The following is a 24,363-nucleotide window of genomic DNA, read 5'->3' as shown; positions in this document are numbered from 1 at the left end:
GACAATACTGGGAGTTGTTTTGCAACAGCTGGAGGCTCCGTTCTGGAAACAGTGGTGTACCAGACGTTTTTCATTTTTATTGGGGAGGGGAGGGGGGCTGTGTAGGGGTATGTGTATATGTAGTGTTTTTTACTTTTTATTTTATTTTTTGTGGTAGTGTAGTGTAGTGTTTTTAGGGTACAGTCGCACGGGCGGGGGTTCACAGTAGTTTCTCGCTGGCAATTTGAGCTGCAGCAGAAAGTTTGCGGCAGCTCAAATTTGCAGCCAGATACTTACTGTAATCCTCCGTCCATGTGAGTGTACCCTGTACGTTCACATTGGGGGGGGGGGGGGGGGGGACGACATCCAGCTGTTGCATAACTACAACTCCCAGCATGCCCGTTGGCTGTCGGTGACTGCTGAGAGTTGCAGTTTTGCAACAACTGTAGGCACACTGGTTATGTATCACTGAGTTTATGACCTAACTCAGTGTTTCACAACCAGTGTGCCACCAGCTGTTGCAAAACTACAACTCCCAGCATGTACTTACCATGGTGTACGGTGACTGCTGAGAGTTGTAGTTTGCAACAGCTGGAGGCACACCGGTCGTGAAACACTGAGTTAGGTAAAAAAAAACTCTGAGTTTCACAACCAGTGTGCCTTCAGCTGTTGCAAAACTACAACTCTCAGCAGTCACCGACAGCCAACGGGCATGCTGGGAGTTGTAGTTATGCAACCAGCAGATGCACCACTACAACTCCCAGCATGCACTTTAGCTGTTTGTGCAAGCTGGGAGTTGTAGTTAGACAACAGCTGAAGGTACACTTTTCCATAGAAAGAATGTGCCTCCAGCTGTTGCAAAACTACAAGTCCCAGCATGCCCATAAGGGCATGCTGGGAGTTGTGGTGGTCTGCCTCCTGCTGTTGCATAACTACAGCTCCCAGCATGCCCTTTTTGCATGCTGGGAGCTGTTGCTAAGCAACAGCAGGAGGCTGTCACTCACCTCCAACGATCCAGACGCTGCAGGTCAGTCCCGCCGCCGCAGCTGCTCCTGGGGCCCCGATCCCAACAGGGGCGCCGGGGATCGGGGTCCCCAGCACCCGGGGTGCACGTCCCGCACCCGCTCACGTCCTCCAGAAGAGGGGCGGAGCGGGTGCGGGAGTGACACCCGCAGCAGGCGCCCTGATTGGTCGGCCGGTAATCCGGCCGACGAATCAGGGCGATCGTGAGGTGGCACCAGTCTCTGACGGCCCCGAACAGCCAGAAATTCCGGGTCACTGGAGACCCGATTGACCCGGAATCGCCGCAGATCGCTGGACTGAATTGTCCAGCGATCTGCGGCGATCGCCGACATGGGGGGACATAATGACCCCCCTGGGCGATATGCCGGGATGCCTGCTGAACGATTTCAGCAGGCATCCGGCTCCGGTCCCCAACCGGCTAGCGGTGGGGGCCGTAATTCCCACGGGCGTATGGATACGCCCTCGGTCCTTAAGGACTCGGGATGCAGGGCGTATCCATACGCCCTATGTCCTGAAGAGGTTAAACATTCGGCCATTGGGAACTTTTTCTGTTACCGTGTAAACAATGGGTTAAAAAAGGAGTACGGCGGGATATGAAAAAGTAGTGTCAGATCATGGCCTCCTGAAGGGTGTGGCATGTTGACCAGTGCATGAAGAGAGATGAAGCGCTGTACTCTGGTACCTCAAGCTCTCCCATTGAGCTGCATTAAGAGGGCTTGTTGGCCACATCTTTATGCGGTGGTCGACATGGCCCCTTACATGCAGAGAGTTGGGGTGCCGTGTGAAAGATCAAGAGGGATCCTAGCGGTCAGACACCCTGTGATCTGACACTTATCACCTATCCTTAGCATAGGGAATATATTTCTATATCCCGGAGTACACCTTTAACCACCTATGGCTGCATGTATACTTCAAAAGGGTTTTTCAGGGATTTTCCATTAATGTTATTTTATAAAGATGGGCCATTAATATGAGATCAGTGGGGGTCTTGCCGGCAGGAAGCTTACCAAACACAGTAATGATCTATCTGAAGGATAGTTTCTACAGAAATTACCAAAAATGAGAATGGACACAGCACAAGGGAGAACAAAAACCTCCATTCATTTTTTAGAATAGGGTTTTTAATAGACATAAACCCCCCCCCCCCCCAAAAGTTAGAGGTGCTCAAATATAAACATTTTAGTAAATAATACAGACCTGATGTCATGCAGACAATAGCAACCAGATCACCACAAACTTTCTGAGCTAGGCTGGATACTGCATGCAGTAATGTGGCTGGTATGGTCTGTCCTACTTTGTATACTTGTGTGCATGAGAATTCATAGATTCCCTTTAAAAGATATTACACATCTGCCTGGCAAAGTAAAATGCCACAGAAAAATATAAAATAACTCCTGTAGACATGAAAAATTTGTTGCCCCATTAAACGTAACTCCCGCCACCTATCTTCCATACCTCTCTCCTACATAAAAGTACCATGGTGTGAATTCAAGATAATGTTTCTCCATTATTTTCTATCTTTCGTGAATTATTGCTACACGTCTGTGATACAATGTATTTGAAGCACTGCCGGGCCAGGAAATATTTTACAGCCTGCAAGGATAAAACAAAACCTGCCCTATTCCCCTTTTTTATCCTTGTTGAGCCTGGTGATGCTGCACTCTAGTACATAGATGGCCATGTGTTTATATGTCTGCTATGTAATACATTTCACTTGCAACAAATGCATTCTAAATTGCAATTTTATGGTGTGACAAACACTTTGTGACCATTTTTAATGCATGTGGAAACATTAAAAGGGTCTTCTCAACATGCAAAAGTATAACAAGCTGATCGATGGGGGACTGGACTCTGGTACCCCCATCATAAGAACAAAGGAAACCTATTCTAACAAATTAATGGAGCACACTGCGTGTGGATAGATCATTTTGAGAGCTGGGGAACACCTCTTTCAGATATTTTAGGAAAGGTGCAAAAGCATCTTTAAAATCAGGTCTTACCATTGGTACTATTTACATTAACAGCATATGTTCAGTTTGGGTTCAATTACCGATTAAAACTGTGCAATTGATACTTTGCTTCCATTAGGTCCCAAGAGCGGATGAAAATACCAGCATGGTATCTCTGCCAGATAAGCACAGAAACCGTCACATTTCCCAACAGTATACATGCAGGGGAGTTTTTCAAGAGATAATGAGCTACTTTCGCCAAGTACAATGTAAAATTTATGTGTTATTCTGTCTCCATGTACGTGTACACTGAATGCACTTGGCATTAAAAGAAACTTTGCAACCACCACCCAAAGGCTTCAGCATAGGGTCTTAAATTATTCAAAGAAAACCAGACACGCACAAGATGTTTTCGAACAGATTATATTGTGTGAATACATAACAGTACCAGAACATTAGCTTCCAATCATTGAGTTACAAGAATATAGCTTACTCCTGTTAACCCCATCACTGTTAAAAATGACATGCATTGATGATCTGTTTCTGCAAGCCTTTAGAGGCAGATTTAGGATCTAGCTAACCAGCAAACATGGGAATGTAAGAATGTATATCAAAAGGGACTCAGCCTTTGCAGATCATCCATTCTAACTAAATATCTTATGATATTCTCAAAGAAGGTTTCAAAACTTGGATATTTGAGTCTACAATTAAATGAACTGTATCTTTACAAAATCTGATTACCATGGTGAGGGCGGAGCACCCCAAGCAAGACTGGTTGCTCGAGATGGCCTGCTTAACCACCTCTTTTAGGCTGCATTCACATCTGTTTTACACTACAGGTGCCGGATCCGACTGGGGGAGGGGCAAACCGGGCGCTCCCATACCCCAGCCAGACCAGCGCAAAACTCCATTTACTTTAATGAGCCAACCGGAGTCAGACGGAAACTCCGGTCGGGTCATTTTTGACCCGTATCCAGTTTAGTGACCGGACCTAAAACCGTAGTATACTACGGCTTTAGGTCCAGTCACAAAACTGGATACGGGTCAAAAATGAGCCGACCGGAAGTCACCGTTTGACTCCGGTCGGCTCATTAAAGTAAACAGAGTTTAGCGCTGGTCCAGCTGGGGTATGGGAGATCCCGGTTTGCCCCTCCCCCAGCTGGATCCGGCACCCATAGTGTAAAACGGAGATGTGAATGCAGACTTAGAAAGGTGCATATCCATAGGAATCAGTCTCTCTGCGCTGTGTAAATGGATCTGTACTGTGGTGACAAAGCAAACTAGCAGCAGTCTGAATGCTATTACCCCATCCCTGCAATTTTATTTATTTATTTATTTATTTTTTAAATCAATGGAACAAAATCCAAACAATGGTTGACCCACGTATTTTTTCATTTTTATAGGGCAGGCTAGTAGTAAAATTTTGAGTCAAAATAAGAAGTTGGAAAATAAGTATAATCGGACCTAAAATATAAATCCGCATAGCCAATGGTCAAGTGTATCTTAACACCCAGGACAAAACATTACATTATACAACACAGTACAGTACACAAATGTATCTATTGTACAATTTATGGTAAGAATTTTGGGTTACAAAAAGAAAAAGATATTTACCGTTTCAATATTTATTACATACAAAACACTGGCAAAATAAAATACAGTTTAAAATCTTTCAGGTTAGGAGTGTATACAATGATATGAAGTAGTTAATAGTCACATTAAACGCAAGTTATCGGTGTCAGATGATTCATTAAAGAGGAAGGTCCTCAAATTATCTTCAGATGTCATGAAAAAGAAAATTGGAAATTACACTGTTGTGGGTGGGGGTGTCTATGGGTTAGAAACCTATATAGGAATAAGTGGGGTCTCATGCTCTGTCAGAAGATAACTAGAGGTGGAGCTCCATCTTTAAAACAGAAATTGGGTAAAATGTGAATATTTGGTCATACCCATGTAACATTACAGCATTAGCCAAATGGGGTAGCATTTCCTACACTGCCTTCTGGGTAAAAGCTCTTTAAAACGGACCGAATATTAGGTGAATGTTAGTCGGATAGTTAGCCCATGTAAAAGTGGCAGCTATCTACCAACGAAATGATCTTTTGTATAGCCAATAAAATCATAGCTATCGGCTGTAAGTTGCCCTGTGAAAACAGGTGATGTGCAGCTGATAAGGTTATCGAAAGAGCACACGACTAATTGGCCATTGTGAAGGCTAGGTAATGGAGTACAGATCAGTGGTCAATTTTTGTCTCCTGTCGGCCTGTACTTGTATCACTGCTACTTGGCTGTGCTGGCCAATGCAGGTTTTAAGTGTGGCCTAGAAATAACAAAATGAGGGATATTCAGAATGATGGAAAGTAACTTTATTTTTAGGAAATACTGCAATATATGGGTGTGGCCTTACTTTTTTTTTTTTTACTGATCCCAAACTCAGACATATATAACAAAATGTTTAATAATGCGTAGATTGTCACATTATAAATTGCAGTTATAGTCTTACCAGATTGTCACATAAGCTTTATCTTTTGAAAGGCCGAGTCCCCAATGTAAATGTTATAATACACTCAAGTGAGTATGCAGAATCCAGAGCAAAGAGAACATCAGTTGCATGGAGTGTAGAGTAATGTCACCTGATTCTAAAGTACTCAAAAGTTTGCAATTCACTGTATTTTTGGTAGACGTTACAGTCAAACAGGAAGTGTAGCACATTTTAAATTCCATTTCTAAAGCAGTCTACAGTTTTATGGTAGATGCCTAGAAAACTGCTCATTTTGAAGGTCATAGCTTACATTTGCAGATCTCACGCAACCCACTGAGCCAGTCATAAAACAGCTCCACTTCTGCCAGAAGCCATATAAATTCATTGTAGCAGCACATATTACCTTAGCCACCTCATCCAAAAAAAGGTGTAATATAAAAGGCATCAGGGCAAGTGGCTACATACTCATCTCGGCTATTTATCACCATTCCCAACATTCTGCTGAGGACATAAAAAAAGCCTTTGTCCTTTGCCATCTCTAAACAATTTATGTGTATTCATTTCATGGAAGATTAACCATTAAAGAGCTATTTCAAAGCTTAGTGTTGAGGCAGTAAGATTGAAATACATTTATATCTACAGTTCACCAACACAGATCTGCATTAAGGATGCTTTCATAAAATGTCATTTCATAGTAGGATAACCAATTAACATAATATAACAGTTTTGGCATATAAAAAAAAAAAAAAAACACAAACAGAAACAATGATCCAACAAACAGGTATGTGCAATGTGTACAAAAATATCTTATCGCAAGTATATTTACATATATAACAATAAGCCTTGAAGCCTATAATCTTTGGTTGCCATGTATGGAAAATTATTCAACGAGGAGTGGAATTTTAGTGCACGGATGAAAAAATCATTGTAGTGTTGAAATAAACCTAGAGATATGTGTTTGAAAATAAATAGTGATGTTATTTAATAGTCTTACATTTTCCGTGTATACAGCTTCTGAGCAGATCTGTGTCGCCATAGTTACTACAAACAAACCTTGAATGGAGTCAGCTTATCCTGCTGTGTTACTAAACCTCCTATTTGCCCGCTTTACTTTCTAACGTTCAAACAGGAGAAGTTTAGGCAGAAGAAAAATAAGGCTAGGTTCACATATCTGGCTCAAAGAACCCAGCCTAAGGGTATGTTCACATGAGCGGATAACCTGCAGAATTTCCGCAGCGGATTTTGCTACCATTGACTTCAATGGGCCAGAAGACAATTCTGCAAATCTACCTCTATAGTGGATTTTCTGCTGACCCATTGAAGTCAATGGTAGCAAGATCTGCTGTGGATTTTCCGCAGGTAATCCACCTGTGTGAACGTAACCTAAAACTGACCACAACTCAAGCACTTTGTCATTAGTTGTTTAGTATGTGGCGGTCAATAACTGTGCAGACTGGACATAGGAATGTAGCAAGATGGGTTTCTGTGTCCAAACATCCAGCATCCAAATTCAGGCGCTAGATAAATGCGAACAGTCCCATTCAAATGAATAGAATCATTTCTACAATCAGTTTTCCTCTGGTGCCGGTAGAAAAGCCAACAGATGTGTGTGAAGAGGGCCTAAAACTGCAAGATCAGACTACACAAGGCTTGTTTGTAGTCTGGAACCAAGGGAACAGAACATAAAAAGGGTCTAGCTGGTCAAATTCGACTATTATACTGCACAATGCCTTAGTTGGTAATGCTTTATTTCCACTTTAACTTAAAAAGTGCCCACATTTCTACTTCTATAGGCAAAGTAGTCTCAAAGGTGAATTTCAATGAACAGATGTCAAATGTGGATGTAAAAGTGTTAGGGTTAAAAAAAAAACCTTAACTAAGGATGTAAACCATGGATACTAAAATAATCATAAACAATGAGTCAACCTATATAGAATAATGGGTCTGTGCAAGAACAGAACATAAACATGCATAAAAATATTGTCATATGTGGGGTACAGTAAGCATATTTAAAATATATGCAAATATAGAGCAATTCATATCAGAGGATGCCAAAAGTCACATACAAAACATTCAATAGGTGCCTTTCATTAAGCCTAGCAGTACTGTTAAAAGTCATTGACTCACTTTAAATGGTGCAAGGATTGCATCTATATGTGCATCTGTATAAGGATTTATGGTAAAGCAGCAAAGAAAATATTGTTGTGCAATTATTCAGTGTGCAGAATACATGGATTATTATTAACTAGTAAGGAAACATCTACTCAAGGGCTGTCCAATACAATTGGTATAGAACTAAAAACAATATGACCACCATGATCACCATACACTTCTAGAAAGCATTTAGGAGGCTATTGCCTTTGAAAAACTTTCACTACACCAAAGCACCTTAAAAAGATAAAACAAACTTTTCAATCAGTCTTTACTAAAGATTCTGTAGCATTTTGTGTACACAGCTCCTTCGTAGACCTATGTGTATCCATGGTCACGGAACACAAATACTGCATTGTCTGATGTTGCAGTTACACCTTTACATGAAGCCAGTTTCTCTCGCAGGAAAGATAGATGGGAGTATAACTTCTTTTAGATTATACAAATATGTATCTAAGTAGAAACATACATCTGCAGAGCAGGAAACGCCAAGATATTTTTAATTAAGACTGTTTAAAAAAGTTGCATAATTTTTTTTCTTTTTAAGATGCACCGAAGCACAAAAAAAAAAAATGGGTTGCCGTGTACATACCCTTTAAAGAAGTTTCCAACTTGAGAAAAGACTTTATATTTTTCTATACTTAACCCAAAGGAGCACTGAATCTAGAAAGGAAAAAGCCACTAGTATCATTCCTATGAGTGTATATCAATTTTTAAAAAGTGGAAATATGTGACATACAATGGGACAACAGCGGTGAAGATTCTTTTCTTAACTTCTCAGTAATCTTACAGATCATCATTACAACCCGCCTCTCCAAAGCCATTGATTCCATTCAAATGGTGCATGTTATATTACGTAAGTGTGCATTAACTTTAGAGTACTGCCTTCTTAACACCTTTAGGCCAAGTTTCCACTTGTCTTTTTTCTGGCAGTTTCTGGAATACTGCCACTGCAGTTTTTGAGCCAAAGCCAGAAGTGTATTCAAAAGGAATGGGGAATATAAAGGAAGGACTTACACTTCTCCCATATGGATCCACTTCTGACTTTGGCTCAAAAACTGCAGTGGCAGTATTCCAAAAACTGCCAGAAAAAAAACCAAGTGGAAACTTAGCCTAAGGATGCAGCAATATTTACATTTTGCATCTTATTTCCTCGACACCTTTCAATTTTCCACCTAAAGGGCCATATGAGCTCTTGTTTTATGCAGGACCTGTTGTAACTTGTAAACAAATAAAAGCTAAAATTATTTGAAGAAAAAAAACTGAAAAACCCTGCTCTTTTGCTAGTTTTCTAGGGTTTCGTTTCTACGCAGTGTATGGTAAAAACTACCTGTTATGTTTATTATGTATGTAATTCCAATTGCAAAATCTAATTTACATAGATTGTTTTATTTTACTACTATAACATTTAGGAAAATTGGTATGCTTAAAATGACCCTATTCTGACCCCTATAACTTTGTTTCCCCCCCCCCCCCCTTTAATTTTAGTGCAGTGATCTGTAGTGTTTATTTCTGTACCATTTTTTATTTTGATGGGACTTTTCAATTGCTTATTTCTGATATATGAAGTGACCAAAAAGAAAATTCTAGCGTTTGGAATTTTTTAATTTTACGTTTAGACTGTTCGCCAAGCGGGATCACAAACATTTTTAAAAGACAATTTTACATGTTGCAATTCCAAAACATGTTTAATTTTTTTTTGTTTACATGACTTAATTATAAAAAGGGGAAAAAGAAGGGGATATATATTTTAAGTTCCTCAAGCACTTGAGTTCAAGTTCCTTTAAGGAAATATTCATAGAAATCAGATTGCTTATACTATTCAGTGTTATGCAACGGCATAGCACTGATCAGTATTATCGGCGATCCACTTTAAATAGTTTTTTTGGAATGTTAGTGTAGGGACACACAAGTGATTAAAGACTCGAAGTGGGTTGCAAGCTTGTGTATTATGGCCAAAATATCAACTAGTACCTCATGTTTATCATATAGAGAATATTTTTTATAATGTGGTCTGGCCTTGTGATGCTGGGGGAGCCCGGGGTGACAGTGCTTTGTGAGGTGCATATGTAAGAAGCTGGGCAGTCCTCCCAATTGAATAGTATGGGCGACACTAATAGATTGTAAGCCAGCATGGTGCACTACACTTTCATGTAACTGGCACTGTCTGTATGCCTTATCTGTGTACAGCTATACCAAGCATCTACCCCACTCATGAATAGTAGGCATGTGAGTGGTTGTTCAGTATTTTGCACCTGTACAACCTCCCCCATATAGCATTGTTGTTGAGCTGCATCATGGTTGGGATTTTTGCCCCTTCGTCTATTATTTTATCTTCTGTAAATAAAAATGATTTCAAGAGAGTGATACAGAGGTGAATAAGAAACCTCTGACCGTCATCTTTACTCACCAGACCCCCGTCATTGCTCAGATAAGTGCCCCCCGACCCCAGACTATCACGGATGTCTGGCATGAGTGGTGAGTCTTGACTGCTGATAGCAGCAGTAATTCACTGACCTTAAAGCAAGCTCAGCTCCTGAGCAAGCTTCAAAGTCCCTTAGCGCAAGCAGGGAGTAATTGTACTCCCCTGTACCAACTAAGGGAAAACTAAACCTGGTTCTGAATGATAAGATTCCATTAACATGCCATTCAAGATTGTGAGAAGGGCAGAGGGAACTGGATGGAAGAGTTCCCAAAAAGGGAAAAACAAATTATATATAAATAATGTTTTGAAGAATTAATGAAATGGTTGAGCATCCCTAAAGGGATATTATGGCACCAATGATTAACATCTTTCTATGGTTTAAAATGGTTCAGTGTATTGACTCAATGTACTGCATGTTATAGTCCGCTATGGGGGCTATAACATTGCAAAAAAAATTTGTATGATTTAACCCCTTCCCTAATAAAAGTTTGAATCCCCCCCACCCTTTTCCCATAAAAAAAAAATGTAAATAAAAATAAAAATCATGTGGTATATATAATTAATTAAATCGCATGGTCAATGGCGTACGTGCAAAAAATGAATAAAAAGCGATCAAAAAGTCCCATCAAAACAAAAATGGTACCGATAAAAACTTCAGATCACGGCAGCTAAAATTAGCCCTCATACCGGCCTGTACATGGAAAAATAAAAAAGTTATAGGGGTCAGAATTTTCCTGCATGTAGTTATGATTTTTTTCAGAAGTAATACAAAATCAACCTATATAAGTAGGGTATCATTTTAAAGGGGTTATCCACCATAAGGTGATTTTAGTACATACCTGGCAGACAGTAATGGGCATGCTTAGGAAGGATCTGCGCTTGTCTTGGGGCTAAATGGCTATGTTGTGAGATTACCATAACACTGTGGCTAGCTGTTTGTGAACTGGTATTTCCTGTTTCAGTTTTCTTTTTTTTTTTTTACTACAAATCCCCTAATTCCATTTTCCTGCCTTCCACACATCAGCCACCCCACCCTTTGAAACATAAATGAGCTGCATCCATTCAAAAGACCTGTGGTTTTGAATCAGGGTGCCTACAGCTGTTGCATTAGTTGCAGATTGATCTCTTTCCCACCAAGCGATTGCTCCACCCATTGAGGCAGACAGGCTCCCTGGCATCAGCTGACTAGTGAGTCAGGTCTCGGCCGCATTGCAAGCTGGGAAAAATCTGAGACAACAGTCATTTTGTATGCTGTTAAAAATAAATATTGGGGTGAAAATCACAGAATTGTGAGAAAACAGTCACAAACAGGTACAGACACTATTATTAACTACACTAACTTTACAGCCCCTGTAGCATAGTCAAATAAAAAATATTCCTGGAATACCCCTTTAATTGTATGAACCTACGGAATAAAGAGGTAATTTTTACCGAAAAATTTACTGCGTAGAAACAGAAGGCCCCAAAATTTACATAATGGTGCCTTTTCTTCCATTTTGTCGCACAATGATTTTTTTTCCCGTTTGTAGTAGATTTTTGGGTAAAATGACTGATGTCATTACAAATTAGAATAGGTGGTGCAAAAAAAAGCCATCATGTTTAGATGGATGTTTAGATGCAACATTGAAAAGGTTATTATTTTTAAAGAGTAAGGAAGAAGAAACGGAAAAATGCTTTGTCCTTAAGGGGTTAAAGGGATACTCCACTGTAAAACATTTTTTTAATGAACTGGTGCCAGAAAGGTAAACAGATTTGTAAATTACTTCTATTTAACCCCTTAAGGACGCAGGACGTAAATGTACGTCCTGGTGAGGTGGTACTTAACGCACCAGGACGTACATTTACGTCCTAAGCATAACCGCGGGCATCGGAGCGATGCCCGTGTCATGCGCGGCTGATCCCGGCCAGGGACCCGCCGGCAATGGCGGACGCCCGCGATCTCGCGGGCGTCCGCCATTAACCCCTCAGGTGCCGGGATCAATACAGATCCCGGCATCTGCGGGAGTTCGCGATTTAAATGAACGATCGGATCGCCCGCAGCGCTGCTGCGGGGATCCGATCATTCATAACGCCGCACGGAGGTCCCCTCTCCTTCCTCCGTGCGGCTCCTGCTCTGGTCTGTGATCGAGCAGACCAGAGCAGGAGATGACCGATAATACTGATCTGTTCTATGTCCTATACATAGAACAGATCAGTTTTAGCAATCATGGTATTGCTATGAATAGTCCCCTATGGGGACTATTCAAGTGTAAAAAAAAATGTAAAAAAATGTAAAAGTAAAAGTAAAAAAAAAGTGAAAAATCCCCTCCCCCAATAAAAAAGTAAAACGTCCGTTTTTTCCTATTTTACCCCCAAAAAGCGTAAAAAACATTTTTTATAGACATATTTGGTATCGCCGCGTGCGTAAATGTCCGAACTATTAAAATAAAATGTTAATGATCCCGTACGGTGAACGGCGTGAACGAAAAAAAATAAAAAATGTCCAAAATTCCTACTTTTTTAATACATTTTATTTAAAAAAAAATTATAAAAAGTGTATTAAAAGTTTTTTAAATGCAAATGTGGTATCAAAAAAAAGTACAGATCATGGCACAAAAAATGAGCCCCCATACCGCCACTTATACGGAAAAATAAAAAAGTTCATCAAATAAAAAAGAGGTCATCAAAATAAAGGGATTATAAACATACTAATTTGGTTAAAAAGTTTGTGATTTTTTTTAAGCGCAACAATAAAGTAAAAGTATATAATAATGGGTATCATTTTAATCGTATTGACCCTAAGAATAAAGAACACACGTCATTTTTACCATAAATTGTACGGCGTGAAAACAAAACCTTCCAAAATTAGCAAAATTGCGTTTTTCGTTTTAATTTCCCCACAAAAATAGTGTTTTCTGGTTGCGCCATACATTTTATGATATAATGAGTGATGTCATTACAAAGGACAACTGGTCACGCAAAAAACAAGCCCTCATACTAGTCTGTGGATGAAAATATAAAAGAGTTATGATTTTTAGAAGGCGAGGAGGAAAAAATGAAAACGTAAAAATTAAATTGTCTGAGTCCTTAAGGCCAAAATGGGCTGAGTCCTTAAGGGGTTAAAAATCTTAATCCTTCCAGTACTTCTCAGCTGCTGTATGTTCCAGGGGAAGTTATTTTCTTTTTGAATTTCCTTTCTGTCTGACCACAGTGCTCCCTGCTGTCTTCTCTGTCCATTTTAGGAACTGCCCAGAGTAGTAGCAAATCCCTATAGCAAACCTATCCTGCTCCGGACAGTTCCTAAAATGGACAGATGTGTCATCAGAGAGCATTGTGGTCAGACAGAAAGAAAACTCAAAAAGAAAAGAACTCCCTCTGTATACAGCAGCTGATAAGTACTGGGGAATTATCATTCACCTGTTGATTAAAAAAAATAATAATAATTATAATAATTTTCCAGGGGAGTACCCCTTGGAGGTTTGGTGTTCTAGGAGAAAATAACCAAATGTAAACCAATACAAGCATTATTTTAGTAGTTATGTGGAATCTGAATAATCTGCTTCTGGAATATATTACACATTGTTACATGTAATGGATGATTGCAATGCAGAAACTGAAAAAATCCCCTATTAGATTCATAATAAAAACAACAAAAATGACTATAAAGTATCAGGGAGACAATCTAAAAAGACGGCTAGACAAAATGACAGGCTGGGTGAGCATCACAGACATTACAGTTCAGCTGGAACAGAAGAAATTGTCTTAGAAAAAAAGATCGGGGACATTAACAAAATACATTCCGTCACAAAGGAATTATTTCTATTTCCCCTCAATTATGAATGCATACTTTCTTTGTAGTGGCACAAAAGGAAAGAATGTATGCTTGGATTGTTGCATAATAAAATCTGATCATGGTAATAAATGTCATGGACATTGTTAACATTACTGATTATAAATGCAATCCTTGGTCACGAAGCTACAGAATAATGCATCAATTTGATTCTCCACATGTAGGCGCTGCATGCAACTAATCTGTCAGGTTCATCATTCAGCTGATGCTAATAAAGCAATGGGTGAATGACTGCAATGGACTTTTTACCAAGTTTCCATAAAGGCCTAGAAAAATGTCTGATCTCTTGGGTGGTCTAAAAATATTAACCTATACAGTCTATAGGTTAGGCTTGGAATGTCTCTACTTACTTTCTGCTTCAACATTCACAGATGTAACTTTCTAGAGCCTTTATAATAAGCACAGTTATGTATTTCCAACTGTGCTACATGTATATGCGGATTTCTCAGTAATGGTGTGCAGGTACATGCTTGCATCTAAGCATAGTCACAAAATATTTGCAAACGTTATAAATGGATCCACCTGCAATAGTAACAATAGAACTTGGAAAAATGCTTATGCTCTTTAGTTTACTCAAATGTTAGGATGCCACATAACCATCCTGTTTCCATCAGTCTGTAGAAGTGCTCAAGTAAGGACCGGTCCAAGCTACATAGTGTTGCTCCTGCTGCAGTTTGATGCAGAGGATATTTGCATTGGTCCATTAATGTGTTTGTAAACAAACCCATTGTAGCACTTTTTGGCCACTGATTCAATTCTGAGGTAGTCAATACAAAGTCAGCTGACTTGCAGATTCCTTTGGTCTCATTAAGTTGTCTCCTTGTAATCATCAATATTAAGAGTCCTGCCCAGGTTGTAGTCCTGGTCATATGACCTTGTGCAAGGTCTCGGAAGGGGGCGCTCTTCTGCCTTGACTAAAGGAGCCCCTTCATTTAAGCTTTTCTCGTGGACTTGTATAGGATGGTGACAGAAGTGAGGTTGTGCTGTTGGAAGGTTGTCATCTTTCTTTAAACTCCAAGACTGACAGGGAAATGAATCTAAAAAGGTACAAACAAGTAAATTACAGGGTTTTATTAAACTGTATACAATTGTTCAGCTAAGTAGCAGCAATATTTTTTTTCTTAAGAACTCACTTCACAGCGAGTTAAAAAAAACTGCAGAGCAGTATTATATACACAAAACATTGACAATAGGTTCTTAGTGATCTTGGCTAACTCCTTTAACCCCTTAAGGACCAGGCCATTTTACACCTTAAGGACCAGAGCGTTTTTTGCAAATCTGACCACTGTCACTTTAAACATTAATAACTCTGGAATGCTTTTAGTTATCATTCTGATTCCGAGACTGTTTTTTCATGACATATTCTACTTTAACTTAGTGGTAAAATTTTGTGGTAACTTGCATCCTTTCTTGGTGAAAAATCCCCAAATTTGATGAAAAAAATGAAAATTTTGCATTTTTCTAACTTTGAAGCTCTCTGCTTGTAAGGAAAATGGATATTCAAAATATATTTTTATGGGGTTCACATATACAATATGTCTACATTATGTTTGCATCATAAAATTTATGAGTTTTTACTTTTGGAAGACACCAGAGGGCTTCAAAGTTCAGCAGCAATTTTGAAAATTTTCACAAAATTTTCAAACTCACTATTTTTCAGTGACCAGTTCAGTTTTGAAGTGGATTTGAAGGGTCTTCATATTAGAAATACCCCATAAATTACCCCATTATAAAAACTACATCCCCAAAGTATTCAAAATGACATTCAGTAAGTGTATTAACCCTTTAGGTGTTTCACAGGAATAGCAGCAAAGTGAAGAAGAAAATTCAAAATCTTCATTTTTTACACTCGCATGTTCTTGTAGACCCAACTTTTGAATTTTTGCAAGGGGTAAAAAGGAGAAAATTTTTACTTGTATTTGTAGCCCAATTTCTCTCAAGTAAGCACATACCTTTTAGGTCTATGTAAAGTGTTCGGTGGGCGCAGTAGAGGGCTCAGAAGGGAAGGAGTGACAAATTGTTTTTGGGGGGCATGTCACCTTTAGGAAGCCCCTATAGTGCCAGGACAGCAATAAAAAAAAAAAAAAATAAACACATGGCATACCATTTTGGAAACTAGGCCCCAGGGGGAACGTAACAAGGGGTAAGGTGAACCTTAATACCCCACAGGTGATTCACGACTTTTGCATTTGCTGTGGCGGTGATAGGACTCAGGACCCACGGACAGGCAGGGGGAGAGAAGCGGGTGGCAGCGGTGGTCTATGGCCCCGCAAAAGCCACTGCAGTGCATTGATTTTAAAGCGCCCGCTTTAAATCAATGATCTGAAGCGGTGTCGCGGTGGGATATATATCGGAATACCGGTATAAATTATCGGCTATCGGCCCTAACCTCCACAGATTATCGGCCCTAAAAAACGTTATCGGTCGATCCCTATGGAGTACCCCTTTAAAGAATCTTAATGCTACAATCTGCATCCAGTTAAAGTACATTTATAAAAAATTTAATTAATAAATAAATAAAAAAACAGGAATTGGGTGTGTACCCAGACCACAAAATATTTTCTTTTAGATCCATGCAATGTCAAATAATCTAACTGCATTTCAACACACCATAAAGACAAAGATATCAATTTTATTTACTGAACCCAAAAGGAGCTCATTTTCATCTACTTCATGAATGATGGACCTTTAGGGACACTGAGCAATTAAGGATACACAGCTGGAGCAGTCATATCAGTATAAAGAATATAGTGCCATTGTATTGAATGATAGCAAGAATGTGGAAAAATGATGTGTCTGCCCAAGTGATGATATTTACAAGCACAGATGTCACCAGAGTTATGTTGCTTACCACAGATGGGTTTTGCACAGTCCTTTCTGTCGTAGCTGGGTAGGAATGCAGACATGTCAGCAGCAGATGTGGTCATGTCATGTGAATGGTGTGGAAAAGTATCTTTCGGAATCGGGGCTATTATGCTGGACAATGTGTGGTCCATTGGGTCCTCCTCTGTAATGTATGTGTATGGACAGAACTCCCTGGTTCTTGAGTAGATGTTGGCATTGTCATAACAGTCAGAACAGATCATAAGCTGACCAGCACCTAAAAATGTAACAAAGCGGTGTCACTGCCTTATCAAGAAATCACATTTCCCGTTTATAGCACAAATAGATGAGACGGACAGCACAATGGGGGAAATGTATGAAAACCTGTCAGGAGGAAAAGTTTCTGAGTTGCCCATAACAACCAATCAGATAGCTTCTTTCATTTTTGAAAAGGCCTCTGAAAAATGAAAGAAGCAATCTGATTGGTTGCTATGGGCAACTCAAACTTTCTCTGGACAGGCTTTGATAAATCTCCCCCATAGTTATTACACAGTGGACAATGCCGTCAAGTCTAAAGTTTTGCATTGCAATGAAGGGATAATTTATTAAAATCTTTTTCTAACAAGAAAACGGAAAAATAATAATGTACATGAAATGTTGCTTGTCTCATTGTCTTAATTTCTCTACATTAAGTTTATAGTCTGGGGATAACCATGTATAATTACATCCCATGACTGTAGCAAGGTTTATTAAAAGACAATCATGTGGTAGCCATGATCATGTGACGACATTGTGAATGCTCTGTCACCGCATCCCAAGGTAAACACCAGAGACCAGAAGCAGGATGACCGTAAAAGATTTATAGGCAACAATGCACCTATCTTTAACAACAAACAGAATTAACATCAAATACTGCAGATACATATATATTTAATCTACACACAGAACATACAAGGAGTAGTAGTATACAATAAAGTTTCTTACCTGGAACAGGAAGGCTGTCCCTTCTGTCTACTGGATGTAAGCCATTACTGCGACCATATAATTGCTGTATTCTACCATTTTGGAGATTAGAAGCATACTGCGAATTTAGGATTTCTGCATCTGCCTCACTACCGGTATCAACGTACAATCCTTATGGAAAACAATATATATAAGAGCACAGGTTTAAAACATACAGCAATAATACTTGCCCTTCAACTTATGACTTTTTAGTAACTAGAATTGTATTTTCAACAATATGAACATCATCTGATCACTGTAAAAATGTACATTTCATATCCATGTCAAAGATATTCTGAACAAACTGCAAACTGCACATATTATAGATAAAGTCTAATACTCTCTATAGACACACCATTAACTGGACTGAAGAATTCAGTCATAATAGAATGTATTTAGTCTTCACCTAGGTAATACTGTCGGCATATATGTTCTCTGCCAACCCAGACCAAGCAGGAGACAAAATATGACATGGGGGTGAATTCAATCAGTCTGTGAAAACTCTTTTTACCCCCATACCACTGGGCTTGCAGTACATCCTACACATTTACCAAAGATTTTATAATAAACCAAAAATAAGGCCACAATGGTATACACTACTGATAAACAGTGTCTCTAGTGTCATACATAACCACTAGTAATAACACAAGAGATAACACTGAGACAGAAAGTTAGGAAAAAGTATATAAGCTTTATAAATGATAATAATTAAAATCAGAATAAAATGGAACACCAGCAGACAGACTACTCCGGCATATGAACAAGGGCCAAAGAAAAAATGGGACTACAATACATAGACAAAACCTGTTGTATACATTCATAAAGAAGCATAGCTGTATAAAATCATACTAGCAAAGATATACCTATATATGTAAACGTATACACCCAAAGGTAATTATACTATTGCACAATGCCCATATACACATAACCGCAAAGCAGATGATTAGGTTTGCAGTTATGGTAGTGAGAAAATGGGTATAAAAGAAAAGAGGCCCCAGGAAACGGGATTAAACTGTTACACTAGTACCCAGTAATCACCTCAGTCCTGTGATACAGCTCCCAATTCTAAGCACCCATCACAAATGCATACTGCGGACATCTTACCCTCGTTCAGAACGCCACCCCAACAACGTTGTTTGGCCACCCCAACAATGTTACCTTTGGGTGTATACGTTTACATATATAGGTATATCTTTGCTAGTATGATTTTATACAGCTATGCTTCTTTATGTATGTATACAACAGGTTTTGTCTATGTATTGTAGTCCCATTTTTTCTTTGGCCCTTGTTCATATGCCGGAGTAGTCTGTCTGCTGGTGTTCCATTTTATTCTGATTTTAATTATTGTTATCACTAATAAACCTTATATACTTTTTTGTAACTGTCTCAGTGTTATCTCTTGTGTTACATTTACCAAATAGTTGCATGTTCAACCGCAATAGCAAAGTAGCCTAAAGGGGACATTTATTTATAAATCAACTGGTGCCAGAAAGTTAAACAGATTTGCAAATTACTTCTATTTAAAAATCTTAATCCTTCCGGTACTTATCAGTACTTTTCTTTTTGAATTTTCTTTCTGCCTGACCTCAGTGCTCTCTGCTGACCCCTCTTTCCATTTTAGGAACTGTCCAGAGTAAGAGCAAATCCCCATAGTAAACCTCTCCTGCTCTGGACAGTTCCTAAAATGGACAGAGGTGTCAGCAGAGAGCACCGTGGCCGGACAGAAAAGAAATTCAAAAAGAAAAGAACTTCCTCTGGAACATACAGAAGCTGAAGGGTTAAGATTTTTAAATAGAAGTAATTTACAAATCTGTTTAACTTTCTGGCACCAGTTGATTAAAAAATAAATAAAATAAAATTCCAGGGGAGTACCCCTTTAAATGTAGGGAAGTTTCAAAGTGTGGTCCGGGCCGGTGTGAGGCTGCGGAAAAATCATAGTTAAAAAAAATAAATAAATTTATGAATTTTTTTTTACAAAGTCATAGTTAATAAATCCCTGCCCACTGCAAGAGCTAACCATGACATACTACATTAAGGTTGTTTTATTTAATGAGTCTCAATGTATTGCACAAAAAAAAGTGTAAAACTATTGAAAAATTACATCCCCCCCCCAATAGTGCTTATGCCCTATGGACAAAAATTAAAATACAGCACCAGTTCATATGATTGGGACTGAGTTGCAATATCAGACAACTCACTGTTCGCGGGGAATCTCTTTCAGTACATTCCAGTTATAACTAGAGTTCTAACAGGAGGGACAGTTGTCACTAAGCACCAGGATGTTTACAGAATCAGGGACCAAAATGTTTTTTTGCTCGTTTTTTTTTTTTTGCTGTAAACAGCAGCATTCCAATCTGAAATAAAACCAAATGCGTTTCACTGGAAATTGCGTTTACACATTTAACCTGACAAAACCAAAGCAAACATTTAGTTTTATTATGTGAAAATGAAGCAGTTTTCTGGATCCCATGTACTTACCATCTGTTCCCTTATGAACACAGCCACTGGCAGGAGGCATGAGTTGCTGATGGCTGCCAGCCTCAGAGTTACTATATCCTTCTGGTGGTTCAGACAGGGTTCCTTGTGAAGACAGGTAGCTGGGGATGTCAGCAGGTAGATTCAGGTCTTCTACATAGAGAAAATTTAAGAGAGTGCATAAAAGCAGAATGACAGTAACACTTTCACACTAGGAAAGGTTAAAAATAATTCCATTTGTATAAACCACTATGCAATATACCAGGCTATGAGGGAATAGATGGAAACCAATCAATCACAGTTCAGCTTTCACTTTATCAGAGCTCGTTAGCTGAGCTGTGATTGGTTGCTGAGGTAAAATCAATCTATTTTTTTTCTCACACAGTTTGATAAATCTGGGCCATAATTCTGACAGCTGTTGACTACCAGACTCCCCCACCCCTGAAAACACGGGCATAAACAATAAGAATAAGCTGCTGCCAGACTCCCTGTCTTGTTAAAAGTGAGCGTTCGGGCCAGACTGAGGTCCTGGGCACTCAGGATCCGGTTTTCATTAAGATCACTCGGTATGTTTCCCGCAGCAGCCTTTCCTCAACCCTGATCAATCTCCTTGTTCCAGATGCTCAAAAAACAACCCACAACATAATGCTGCCACCACCATGGTTCACTGTGTGAATGGTATTGAGCAAACTTATTTCACTTAAGAATTAGTGATGCCACTGTGCTCGTTTCGTAACTTTAAAAAAAAATGTTGTACCCTTCTCCAGTTCTAGGCTTCCACTCTGAGCTCTACAGGCGGTTCTTTCTCCTCATGGCTTAGTTTTTGCTCTGTTATGCATTGTCAGCTTTGAGACCTTATCTAGATAAGTCCAAGCAACTGAGTTTACTACGGATGACGTAACATTTTAAAGATAATCAAGACAAAAGGGAGGCCCCTCACAGATACATATCAAGTGTTATGACAAAGGGTCTGAATACTTATGTCTATGGAAATGTCATAGTTTTACCTTTTTAAAACAATTTGCAAAGATTTCTGAAATTATATTACTGTGTTATTATTGGGTATTGAGAACAGAATGGTGAAGATAAACTTAAATTCATTTCTATTCACTTTGATGGCCACAACACAGTAAGTCAGCACTTAAAGGACAACTCCCATGAGACTACAGAGATACAATAGAGGTGTGGTGAACTATAACCCCCATGAGACTACATTGGCAGCATGCTGGTGTTATACCACAGACTAAAGACTCCTGAATGACACATGCTGGGAGTTGTAGTCCCTTTTGCCTTTTGTGTGTGTATGCCAGTGTATCCCAACCAGGGCTGAGTTATATTAGTGTGCTGTGTGTGTATATGTGTGTATATGTGTGTATATATATATATATATATATATATATATATATATATATATATATATACATACACACACACAGCCTGTGCAGAGTTATACACAGCACATTAATATAACTCAGCCCTGGTTGGGATACACTGGCATACACAAAAAAGAGACTACAACTCCCAGCATGCGTCATTCAGGAGTCTTCAGTCTGTGGTATAAAACCAGCATGCTGCCTCTGTAGTCTCATGGGGGTTATAGTTCACCAACACCTCTATTGTATCTTAGTAGTCTCCTGGGAGTTGTAGTTCACCAAAACCTATATTGTATCTCAGTAGTCTCCTGGGAGTTGTAGTTCACCAACACCTATATTGTATCTCTGTAGTCTCCAGGGAGTTGTAGTTCATCAACACCTCTATGGTATCTCATTAGTCTCCTGAGAGTTGTAGTTCACCAACACCTATATTGTATCTCAGTAGTCTCCTGGGAGTTGTAGTTCACCAACATCTATATTGTATCTCAGTAGTCTCCTGGGAGTTGTAGTTCACCAACACCTCTATTGTATCTCAGTAGTCTCCTGGGAGTTGTAGTTCACCAAAACCTATATTGTATCTCAGTAGTCTCCTGGGAGTTGTAGTTCACCAACACCTCTATTGTATCTCTGTAGTCTCCTGGGAGTTGTAGTTCACCAACACCTCTATTGTATCTTAGTAGTCTCCTGGGAGTTGTAGTTCACCGACACCTATATTGTATCTTAGTAGTCTACTGGGAGTTGTAGTTCACCAATACCTATATTGTATCTTAGTAGTGTCCTGGGAGTTGTAGTACACCAACACCTCTATTGTATCTCAGTAGTCTCCTGGGAGTTGTAGTTCACCAACACCTCTATTGTATCTCAGTAGCCTCCTGGGAGTTGTAGTTCACCAACACCTATATTGTATCTCAGTCTCCTGGGGGTTGTAGTCCATACACCAGTGTTTCCCAACCAGGGTGCCACCAGATGTTGCAAAACTACTACTCCCAGCATTCCCTGGTTAGGTAACACTGGCATACACACACATAACAGGGACTACAACTCCCAGCATGTGTCATTCAGGAGTCTCCCCCCTCACACATAGAAATCATCCCCAGTATGATATTTATTCCCCTGCAGTCTGTGTCTCCTTCACACACAGAAATCCTCAGCCCCCTGCAGTGAAGTCCACATTTGGGCCCTAATTTGCTAGCGCTGCAGTTGTCCTTTAAACACAGAACTTTTACTTGACAGCTCTATAAACGGCCCTGTATAAAGTGGTTACCATAATTACTTTGTTAGAGTTTTCTTTTATACATAAAGCTCTGTTTATGGATAGAATAATTCAGTATTCTCTATTTTTAGCAAACAATAAAACCCGTATAATCATTCCCATCCCATGACCTAGAAGAAAGTCCTCAGAGGGAATCGCTCGTGCATTTGTGCTGCTATGAATTGAACATATTAGACTAAAAAGATCCCACAAGAGTTATGCGCAAAGAAGATGAAAGGGCAGAACTTTGAAAATCGTGAGTATCTGGATTCTGTTCTTCAAGATAATAATGTTTTTGAGTATTCCCAAGTCTTGTTTGGTACTGTGCTTTGTGGTTAGCTGTACAATTCAATTCATCACCATCAGCTTTTCAGTGTTCATAATTTATAGGGGTAAAGCAGCCAGACATGAAGGTCAAAGAAAGGTCAGAATAGTTTTTCTGTAAACTTGCATATTTCTTCTTTTTCTTTATAAGAAGGACAGATCTAAGCCTTAAAGAATTGCACTTACACAATGCAATATTTTGCCATTGTTCTATTTATGGTATTTGGGCCTAAAGGAGAACTCCGGGGGAAACAAGTAGAAAACAAATATTTTCAAATGAACTGGTGCCTGAAAGTTAAACAGATTTGTAAATTCCTTCTATTAAAAAAATCTTAATGCTTCCACTACTTATTAGCTGATGTATAAAACAGAGAAATTTGTGAATTTCTTTTCTGTCTGACAACAGTGAATTTCTTTTCTGTCTGACAACAGTGCTCTCTGCCGACACCTCTGTCAGTGTTAGGAACTGTCCAGATTAGAATTATATCCCCATAGAAAACCTCTCTTGCTTTGGACAGTTCCTGGCATGGTGTCAGTAGAGAGCACTGTGGTCAGACAGAAAGGAACTAGAAGGGTTAACTGTCATGTAAATCTGTTTAACTTTCATGCACCAGTTCATTTGAAAACATATTTTTTTTCAGCCTTAGCCTTAATGCAAAAATGCCATACATGTGCGAAAGTATGTGGTCCCTTAATGTACACCACTGTACATGTACGGCATTGTGATACTGTGAAAGAATCAGGAAGATATGTCTAACCTAAGAGTCATATCTGGAGGAAACCAGGCACTGTTGACCACATGCCCCATATAAATCCCTACAGTAAAGCATGGTGGTGACAGAAGTATTATTATGTGGGCGGTCTTTTTTTATGATCTGGAACAGTGAGACTGGTCAGGGTTGAGGGAAAGCTGAATGGTGCAAAGCACAAAGATATTCTGAATGAAAACCTGGACCAGAGTGTTCTAGACATCAGACTGGGCAGAAGGCACACTTTCTGACAAGACAACGGGGGTGATTTATGAAAACCTGTGTAATAAGAGAGTAAAAGACAGAATCACTTTCATCTTTAAAAAAAAAAAAAAAAAAAGGAAAGATGCAATCTGATTGGTTGCTATGGGCAACTGCACAAATGTTTCGCTACACAGGTTTCGTAAATATCCCCCAATGACCCTAAGCACACTGTCTGGACAATACAGGAGTGACTTAGGGACAACTCTGAATGGCCTTGAGTGTTTTAGCCAAAGCAAAGCCGTGACTAACTCAATTGACAAGAA

At 39.3% G+C, this 24,363-nt stretch overlaps 1 protein-coding gene and 1 long non-coding RNA gene across 4 annotated transcripts in view; one reads left to right on the top strand and one right to left on the bottom strand.

Moving 5' to 3' along the window:
• Nucleotides 1-3,364: 3,364 nt before the first annotated feature.
• On the top strand, nucleotides 3,365-8,846 carry LOC130356588 (uncharacterized). Its single transcript, XR_008888927.1, has 2 exons — nucleotides 3,365-3,790; nucleotides 4,164-8,846. It is a non-coding gene; the product is annotated as an uncharacterized LOC130356588 (long non-coding RNA).
• A 3,267-nt stretch (nucleotides 8,847-12,113) lies between these two features.
• The window catches only part of LRIG2 (leucine rich repeats and immunoglobulin like domains 2), an 88,250-nt gene continuing 76,000 nt past the window's right edge, over nucleotides 12,114-24,363 (bottom strand). Inside the window, exons 15-18 of one of the 3 annotated variants that reach the window (XM_056558310.1) lie at nucleotides 20,142-20,291; nucleotides 17,646-17,795; nucleotides 16,690-16,938; nucleotides 12,115-14,875 (exon numbers count right to left, since the gene is read on the bottom strand). In XM_056558310.1, coding sequence (XP_056414285.1) covers nucleotides 14,646-14,875; nucleotides 16,690-16,938; nucleotides 17,646-17,795; nucleotides 20,142-20,291 — 779 coding nt within the window. In that variant the 3' untranslated portion in view covers nucleotides 12,115-14,645. Of the gene's footprint in view, nucleotides 14,876-16,689; nucleotides 16,939-17,645; nucleotides 17,796-20,141; nucleotides 20,292-24,363 lie in introns of all 3 variants that reach the window. The other 2 variants (XM_056558309.1, XM_056558311.1) reach the window with 2 other exon arrangements.

Source organism: Hyla sarda, chromosome 2 (genome assembly GCF_029499605.1).
Source record: "Hyla sarda isolate aHylSar1 chromosome 2, aHylSar1.hap1, whole genome shotgun sequence".
NCBI classification, from domain to species: Eukaryota; Metazoa; Chordata; class Amphibia; order Anura; family Hylidae; genus Hyla; species Hyla sarda.
This window is presented reverse-complemented; position numbering and strand designations above follow the sequence as displayed.